Source organism: Dryas octopetala, chromosome 5, assembly GCF_963921425.1.
Source record: "Dryas octopetala chromosome 5, drDryOcto1.1, whole genome shotgun sequence".
NCBI classification, from domain to species: Eukaryota; Viridiplantae; Streptophyta; class Magnoliopsida; order Rosales; family Rosaceae; genus Dryas; species Dryas octopetala.
Window position 1 is genome coordinate 21,589,083 of NC_141370.1, and position 9,827 is coordinate 21,598,909.

Sequence of the window (9,827 nt, forward strand, 5' to 3'; positions counted from 1 at the left end):
CAATTGAACAGGTATGTCTCATTGTCTCTCACTCTCAAGTCTCACTGTCTCATCTCTCTTTCTCTCGTCTCTCAGACTTTACCCTCTCATCTCTGTCTCTCATCTTTCACTAGGGTTTCGAATTCAAACTAGGGTTTCGAATTCTAATTTGGTGATTTTTGTGTAATTGCACTGCAATTATTGCAGCTCTCAGTCATCTCTTTCACTCTCTCGCCTCTCATCTCTGTTGAAGACTAGAAGGTCGCACCGTCGCAGGCTTCGCAAATCACAACTGAACAGGTATGTCTCATTGTCTCTCACTCTCACTCTAAGTCTCAATGTCTCATCTCTCATTCTCTCGTCTCTCATACTTCACCCTCTCATCTCTGTCTCTCATCTGTCACTAGGGTTTCGAATTTCAAACTAGGGTTTCGAATTATAATTTGGGGATTTTTGTGTAATTGCAGCTCTCAGTCATCTCTCTCACTCTCTCGCCTCTCGCCTCTCGCCTCTCATCTCTGTCGAAGACTCAAAGGTTGCAGGGTCACAGGGTCGCAGGCTCGCAGCTTCTAATCTGAACAGGTATGTATGTCATCTCTCTCACTATGAAGTCTCGTCTCTCATCTCTGTCTCTCACTCTAAAACAGTGAAACTAGGGTTTCGAATTCAAAGAATCAAATTTGGGGATTTTTGTGTAATTGTTGCAAGTTTCGAAATTCAATCAATTAGGGATTTTTGTGTAATTGCTAAAAGAAAGTGACTTAGGAACTGAATTGATTTGTTACAAGATAGTGAATTTAATCAATTAGCACTGTAGATTACACTAATTTGCTAAAAGAAAGTCACTTAGGAACTGAATTGATATGTTTATATGTAGTGCATCTTTCAGATTTGTTTATATGTTGTACTTGTGCATCTCTCAGATTTGTTTATATATTGTGCATCATTCAGATTTGTTTATATATTGTGCATTTGTGCATCATTTAGATTTGTTTACATATTGTGCATTTGTGCATCATTTAGATTTGTTCATTGCCTTCTCTTATTTACTGCATTTAGGGTTTAGGAGGGATGGACCCCCAACATCAGAAGCAAGACGAGTGAATAATAGCCCATTAGGCCCAGCGCGGCGCACGGTTCCAGGGGAAAAGTGAGTCGAACTGCACCGCGCCCACCCCTACATCCAGGTGATTTTTTATATATGCAGGTGAGTTGCAATATGCATTAAGCTAGTAATCACCTCCTAATCTATAAAAACATAATGCTAGTATATATGTTATTAATACTCTAACCCTATTATAATATATTTATATATATAGTACGACCTGGTTTCCTGCAACGTTGCGGGCGCCGGACCACTTGGGTTTTCTTCCGCTCTCCGTCGCTCAGAGGTTCTATTACCTTATTCACTCATATTTTTATTTTATTGTTATATATATTCTTTAAACTATTCGTGTTAATTGGGTTGCTGAAATTGAAATGTTTTTCTTTTATTTTTTCAACATTTATCTCTTTCTTTGTTGTTTTTGAATTTCAAATCCTAGATTTATATTTTAGCTCTCTAGCAGTTTTGTAAAGAGAACTGCAATAATGGTTTAGAAACGCTTAGACTTAGACATGACAGCCCAATATGGTACCAAACGCTCGGCGGTTTGGGGCCAATTCAGGAAAGTGACTTAAGGATACCCATTAGTTGTCTACATTGTTAGCACTGTCTCTTTGAGGCTGGTCATGGTATTTAGATAAAGAGTTTAATTCGTCATTTAGAAATAAGCCATGTCAATTTATATATGGACTACTTGAGGGAAACAGAAAATGTGACTGCACATCATCATTTGTTGAAGGTAGTAAAGAAATATGATGATGATGATGTGTTGCAGATGAAGGAACTAGAGTTGGTCATATCCAACGTAAGTATTTTAGGAGTTGAAGAATTGAGAGTATTGACAAAGGAGGAGGAGTGAAAAAATAATGGGGATGAATGGAAAAATAAGGAGGAATTGGAAGAGAATGAGGAGGAATGGAAAAAGAGGAATTGAAAAAAAAGGGGAGGATTGAGAAAAGGAGGAATAATAGAAATAGAGATTTAAGATCCAGGAGGGTAAATTGGTTAAATTGAAAGAGAAATTGAGAAAGAATGAGGCATTATACCATTCTCTGTTTGTTGAAAATACTGGTTTAAAAGGAAAAATTAGGATTTTTGTTTGAATCAAGCTCATTTTCTCGGGAAAAGAGGATAATCATAGATTGTAGTATGAGCTGTTAGTGATACTGAGTTGTCGGTTGAAAGCTGTGGTAGAGGAGAGAAAGCTGATCGAAATTTCAAGTTTTATAGTCTTCGGTCCAAATATAACTCAAGGTTCTCTGCTTAATTCTTCTTCAAATTTCTACTTGCATGATTCTTCTTCAAATTTCTAATTGAAAATGATTAATGTGTAACTTGTGCAACTTATTTGACTGTTTACAGCGAACGTATACATGGACGTTCAACAATTAGTACGATATGTATCGATAGATATAATATATGCATTTTTGCTTACGGGAAGACATGATTAAGGAAAAGTTGCACTATGATATAATTCATATTGTATAGTGTAACTTTTTCCTAATATTGTCTTCCGATAAGCGAAAATGCATTTATTGTATTCATCGAGTACGGATCGTACTAATTGTTGTACGTCCATGTATACCTCTGCTGCAAACAGTCAAATAAGCTGTACAAGTTAAACATCAATCATGTTTTAAGTAGAAATTTGGGAGAGAATCAAACAAGTAGAAATTTGAAGGAGAATTAAGCATAGAATCTTGAGTTGCATTTGGACCGAAGACTCTATAAAACTTGAAATTTCGATCAGCTTTCTCTCCTTTACCGCAACTTTCAACCGACAGCTTAGTATCACTAACACCTCGTACTACTAATCTCTGATTATTCTCTTTTTTTAGGAAAAATGGGCTTTATTCAATCACAAACCCTAATTTTTCCTTTCAAATCAATATTTTCAGCAAACAGAGAAGGATATTCTGCCTCATTCTTTCTCAATTTCTCTTTCAATTCACCCTCCTGCATCTTAAATCTCTCTTTCCATTCTTCCTCATTTTTTTCTCAATCCTTCCCCTTCTTTTTCAATTCCTCCTTTTTCCGTTCCTCCTTTTTCTCTTCCAATTCTTTCTTCTTTTTCCATTCATCCTCCTTTTTTCACTTCTTATCCTCCTTTGTCAATCCTCTCAATTCTTCAGCCCCTGAAATACCTAGGTTGGATATGACCAACTCTAGTTCCTTGACATGCACCACATTATCATCATCATGTTCCTCTACTATCTCCAGCAGATGATAATGTGCATTCACATTTTCTGTTTCCCTCAAGTAATCCATATATAAATTGACACGGTTTATTTCCAAATGACGAATTAAACTCTTTGTCTTAATACCATGACTAGACTTAAAGAGACGGTGCTGACAATGTAGACACTGATGGGTATCTTTTAGCCACTTCCCTGAATTGACCCCAAATCGCTAAGTGTTTGGTATCATATTGGGCTGTCATGTCTGAGTCTGAGCGTTTTTTAACCATTAACGCATTTCTCTTTAGAAAACTGTTAGAGAGATAAATTTATGATTTGAAATTCAAAAAAGAAAGAGATAAATGCTAAAAAAATAAAAGAGAAATGTTTCAATTTTAACAACCTAATAAATACGAATCGTTTAAAAACTAGATATGACAATATGAGAGTGAATAAGCAAAATATAACCTCTAAGCAACGGAGAGTAGGATTGAGTTCAGTTAGCTGGAAGTGAAGCTTTCTTATCTGTGATACTCAAGCTTCCAGGAAGTGACTTTTAGTCGAAAGAGAAAGTCTGAGGTGAGGGTGTTGAGATCGAGTTTGCTTTTTACAAGGTTTGTGTTTTAATTTTTGTAGTGAAAATATTGATGCACGCACAATAAGGGCATCAAGTTCTCTAATTTACATAAATGTTTTATATGTTATATAATTGATATGATTGCATACAATGGGTTTCCAGCTGTCTTTTTGGATCACTTTTTGCTTCATTCAGGCTTATATGAACTTCATTTGTGGTTTTTGTTATATTTCTTTTGCAGTGGCATAGAGAAAGTGCCCAACGAGAAGTGTTTGTATTATATGATAGCTTATTAAGTCTTGGTTTAATCTACCACTTTCATACTCTCCGAGGTAGTGTTTGTAGAGTCAAGCATTTCACTACACACCCCCTTTGAATACCTAAAATCAAACATCTGTGTGTGTCTATGTTACTTGATGAGGCATTATTTGATTCACAGTCTGATTGCTCTACTTACAAATTTGTTACTACTTACACCATCAAGTGTCTTATATTTTGATGAGGCATTTGCAGATGATTGTTGCTTATAAAAATTTTAACATTAATGTCTGTGTATTGTGATTTGAGACATTATATCATTAAATCTGTTTTTGGTGTTTGGGATGACATATAATCCTTCCTGGTTGCATTGTAATGGAATTTGGGTCACTGTCACCCCTCTAAAAATATACGGAGGTGGAGGGTGAGGTTCTGGGATCAATAGCTCCCTGGGTGCTTGAGTAAATTCACAGTGCCAAAAGAAGCTGATTTATTGTTAGTTTGTTTTTTAATTCTTTTTTATGTTTCAAATCCCATATGAAGGGGATTCATTGTTTATCATGCCAAATAAGGTACTGTTCTGTTCTTTATTAAATTATATTTATCTCTCTTTAAATTTTTACTTGATTACTTCTTATGTTCTCTTGTACTAAGACTGAATTTGACACATTGCAATGCAGGCTCAAGTGAAGGTTATTGCTGTATTCATTGATGAAAATAGGGTGAAAATGCGGGACCTGTTGAAAATCTACATGTTAGATTGTCGGGTATTGAGGAAGAGGATATATTGTTAGGTTTTGTCTTTTCAAGTGTTGGTAAGTTCTCTTGATGGAATTTCACTACTTTTTTTGCAAGTCTGCTTTAAACAATGGATCATAAAAGTCGGCTGTGTACATTTATGTCGATACGGATTGTACCTACACCCGGCTTATAATTTGCACATGACTTGAAGAAAGTTGTGACATTGTTAATGTGACGTGTGTGCAGAGTCAGAGATTGACCAAATTGTAATGAAAAATTGAAAACTTAGTTAGAATTAATGACTTGATCATGATTGATTGATGCAGAGCTTTTCACTGGACAAATGGAGTGGGAAAAAATGTTACATGATATCTGCAAGGAACCTTTCCATTGTTTGGGCTGATACTCCTCACTATTGGCGGTGGATTTCTCTGCCTGACTCCAGGTCTGTAAAATTAATAACGTTAAGCATGCATCCTGGCGAAAAAAAAAAAGCATGCATGTATGCATATTGTTTGAGATATGTGTGTGTACATTATATGGTTGGTTGGTCATAGATTGAAACTTGTATTTAATAAATCAAAATTGAACAGGTTTGAGGAGGTGGCTGAGCTTGTGAGTGTTTTTTGGCTTGAAATCCGAGGGAAAATTGGTACACGCTTGCTGTCCCCAGCGACTGTATATAAAACTTATCTTGTGTTCAAGTCAAGTGCAAGGGCATATGGATTTGAATACCAACCTGTGGAGGTCACAGTGGGAGTGGTTGGAGGAGGAGAAGTGAGCAAGCAGAGTGTGTTTCTCGACGCCGAAAGAGGGCGGAATCAGGGCTACCGGATTGTGCCTAGGCGTGTTGGCATATTTAACAGGAGACACATTTTGGGCTTGCAGGCATTCCAGCCCTCCCGAGAGATCGACCAAGAACAATATCCCAAGGAGAGGGCCGATGGGTGGTTGGAGATTGAGCTGGGTCAATTCTTCTACCCAGGAGGAGAGGAGAAGATAGGGAGTTGGAGATGACTTGTTTGGAGGTTAGGGGTGGTCAGTGGAAGGGTGGCCTCATTGTTCATGCAGTAATCATGCTGACATCATCCAGGTGATCCTAAAGTGTGGAACTTTGAAGTAATTTGGATCCAATGGAGGACATAGTAACTCTGCAGTGCAGACTGCAGAGTGAGTTTGTTACGAAGTTGATACCAAAAAGAAGGCTAAATGTTGTTTCATTTACAATTTTGTCCTCTTTCCAGCCTTCTTTTGGGGCATGGCAAAAGGTTACTAGACAAGTTTTGCATCTTTCTGGTCTTGCATCCTGGCTCATTGGGTTGCTTATAGAAGCTACTTAACTAGGAAAAAAGGCCGACATATGAAAATAGTTATATTTGAATTCACAACCATAATACATGTAGCCAATAACTCAATGAATGAATAATTAAGAAGAATTAAGACAAAAAAAATGACCATATATTCATATAGATTAATTTATGAGAGTGAGAAAACATTAGCTTCTGTTTTTTAGTGTTATAATTGGAACAACTCTCCTCCAATGGTCTCTCGAGTTGTAAAATCATGAAAATCTTTGATGACAAATATCAGTTTCCTTGGAAAATTCAAAGTTTTAGTGTTCTTGAAAATTGAGGCTTGAATTTGGAAGCTCAAGAAGTATCAGTCTTGATATGCAGTACACAAATATGATGAGTCAATTTCTACGTGTAAGGTATTTATGAGGGTATGATCTATAATGCTCTATTGTATATTAACCTGTCACAAAGAAGGATAGGTGAAATAATTAATAAATATCTGTAATGCTCTGTTTTGTAACCAATATAAAGGCATTTTTCTTATGTGACAGAGCCTGTTTCTTATAACTCAGCCATATATAGCCTCCAAGAAAGCATACATCTTTCGATCTTTCATCTAAGTGGCATACGTAGCCACATTGGTTCTTTTCTGTTTCTACCTGATTAGTCGCCAAGACGAGAATTTGGAAGATGATACTTTGGGCAAGGAGCAATCAGTCCATGACTGTTTCTTGTGGAACAAAATGTTCCTTTGTTGATAACAAGTACTCAAGCATACACCTTTTAACTTGTTCTGTATTGCACACAACTGCAGTAAAGCTGGTATGACCTCAGGTCAATATTCATGTCATACATAGATATATACATGAAATGCTTCCTTCAAAAACACACCAAAGGATCAACTCAGCCGCACTAGTAGGCCAATTCTCTCTCTCTCACCACTGTGTGAAATTTCCTGTTTTGAAATTTTGTAAGGTTTTTTGAAGCATATATATAGAGCAGTGGATTGGTGAATTATATGGGACAATTGAATTCGATTAATGTGGTGATCAGAAAAACTTGTGCACGTAGAATTCAAGAGAAATTTGTTCTAGAGGGTATTTGCCTAAGTAGTTATGTAACTAAGAAACTATAATGTGTACGTGTTTCCCTAGGGAGCTAGAGAGAGAGAGAGAGAGAGAGAGAGAGAGGGGGGGGGGGGGGTGGGTTTATAGGAGTCTGGGAGAGTTTGTGGCTTGGTTTGGGGTATAGGACTACGGAAGTGTGGATGGTCCCTCACAGATCGATCGATGTTCTTGACTCTAAGTGCCAATGAGATCATGATGATGAATGCCTGTGTCTTTTTTTTCTTTGGACCTGCAGTCATTAATTTGTGTGCTCCATGAGTTGTTGAGTTAAGGAATCTTGAACTTCATATTTTTCTTTTCACAGCATTGTGAATACACAAATTCTTCTTTTCCTTTTTTCTATTCAAATAGCGTACTTAAAAACGCTTGGAATCATCATCAAGATTTTTAGTCAGCTGGATCAATAAAAATTTACTGCTACTTAGAACATAGAATTCAAGAAGCATTAATAATACTCAGTTCGATCTCGTACTTAAATTTGTGAATTGGTTAAACTAGTCAACTGTAGCGGCATACAGTTCTTAACTTAGTCTTACCATCTGCATCAGTTAGCTGCATACTAAAGTGAAACTCTTTATAAACCATAATGCAGAACCAAAGCATTGGCAATTTTGCATGGCTGCTGATTGGGGAATCATCAACGTACTTCTGGCTCGCAGTCTCGCACTTTGGTATTTCCGAGCAGACAACCACGCCCTACAAGTCTAAGTTGTCGAAAAATAGACTAACAATGTATATTAAACTTACACTTGTGAAAGTAGGAATATAAAAGAGCATAAACTCTTTCCTAACTTTGGTGTCCGTCCTGAGAATTTAGGAATTGATATCATTGGTACGGAATTCTGTCAACAAAGTAGTGTTATAAGTCTTTGTTTTCTCCACCTCTTTACTGTTCAAGTTGAATCAATGAACGTAGGCGTTTGTCTATGATGTTTCCTAACTGTATAGTTGTTTCAGTTTCTGTTTTGTCACCACATGTACATGTCACATGTTAGCTTTGGAACCAAGAAATATATTGGCAGCATCAAACTTGTAGTTTGAATTTTCAATGTTCTGTTTTCTTGGTACACTTGTTTACAAAGACCCCTTATTGAAATCTTTTGTTGTTAACATGTCATGTGACATTTTGTCGTCTCATATGGACTGAGTGTACCACCACGGAACTACCTAGCTCTCTGTCTCTCTCAGTCTCTCACATGTGTTGGCCAGCTTCAATGACATTGAAAATTAATTTGTGAGAACAAAGATAACATTTTGTAACTGATATATTCGTGAAAGGAAAAGCACACATATATGGATGGCTTTTGTGTATGGTTTCTTCTAGTTGTTTTTTCTTTTCCTCTTTTTGGGTATAAAAATATTAAATATTGTTATGGAATGCGTTGGCCGTTGAACATGGTGTAGCCGACCAAATCACCCATCCAACGAAGAATACGTGTGTGGGTGGCAGATATGGAATTAATTGGTAATTTGGTATTTTGGTAAACACACGCAAATTAAGGCTGATAATAACAATTACCAGCTAATTAATTAGCTCGAATTCCGATGCATTAATTAATTTAGGTGGATGAAATTCTGGAAGACCCTGAAACATCAAATCTAAATCTCCCAATTTGGTTTTGATTCTTTTGAAGGAGAGTGATTTAATTTCAAGTTTGCAAGTGAAATACCCAGATTGGCAAATGAAAAGAAGCTTAATTGATACAAATAAAAGACCCATATAGCTTCAACCACTGCAATCTGAATCAGTGATTTCAAACCTGACTGAATGTCCCCTTTGCGTGTTTACACTAATTTAATTAAATACAGATGAAAGGATTTGAATAAACATCATTTCACCAAATACAAGAGCAAGCCATTTTCGATTAGATCATATATATGAAGCTCTTCTTGGTCCGGTCATAATTAAAAAAATGGCAATAAATATATATATATATATATATATTTATGTATATTGTCATCAGAAAATTTACAACCTCTAAGTCAAAAACATTGATTAGATTAATTGCAAAACTTGATTGTGAAATCTTTGAACTGGGCTCGTTCGAACGAAGATCCAATTATTGATCAAACAAAGTATGTACTTTTTCTTTCTTTTATGCATATATATCACTCACAAGTCACAAGTCAAACCTTAAAGAAAACGATCTCTTCTTCCTCATCGCACGAACTCATTCGGTGATGATGTTGGTGATGCCTGACCACCACAGCAGCAGAGGCAGCAGAAGGAGAAGAAGAGGGTGAGGGTTGCTGCGCAGAAGAAGGAGAAGAAGAAGAAGAAGAAGAAGAAAAAGCCATCAAAGCCAAGTTCCCTTCGCTCCAAGCCCTTCTCATTGGATACGACACCTTCATACCATTAAGCCCTGCATGTGTGCATTGTTTATGTGACTTCTTGTTATGCAGTGCGCACTTGCAGTTCTTGTGGTACGGCCTCCGCTCGATCCCCACGTCGCCGCCCGATATGCACCCCTCGTACACGCACCGAAATAGTCCCTCCGCCGCCGCCATAATTGTCACAAGTAGCTAGTACTAATTATAGAGCCAATGCACCACCACGTACCTCTCAAA

General features: G+C 36.9%; 1 protein-coding gene and 1 pseudogene across 2 annotated transcripts; one reads left to right on the top strand and one right to left on the bottom strand.

Moving 5' to 3' along the window:
* Positions 1-1,769: 1,769 nt before the first annotated feature.
* LOC147285736 (putative F-box protein PP2-B12) lies at positions 1,770-6,407 on the top strand (annotated as a pseudogene). Its single transcript, XR_015122518.1, has 7 exons — positions 1,770-1,889; positions 4,080-4,170; positions 4,640-4,668; positions 4,777-4,797; positions 4,891-4,911; positions 5,164-5,282; positions 5,431-6,407. The product of XR_015122518.1 is annotated as a putative F-box protein PP2-B12 (transcript).
* Positions 6,408-9,159: 2,752 nt separating this feature from the next.
* Positions 9,160-9,827, bottom strand: LOC147285737 (uncharacterized). The gene has a single exon (XM_086245322.1). The coding sequence runs from the start codon at positions 9,765-9,767 to the stop codon at positions 9,387-9,389; it is 381 nt and encodes a 126-aa protein (XP_086101448.1). The 5' UTR covers positions 9,768-9,827; the 3' UTR covers positions 9,160-9,386.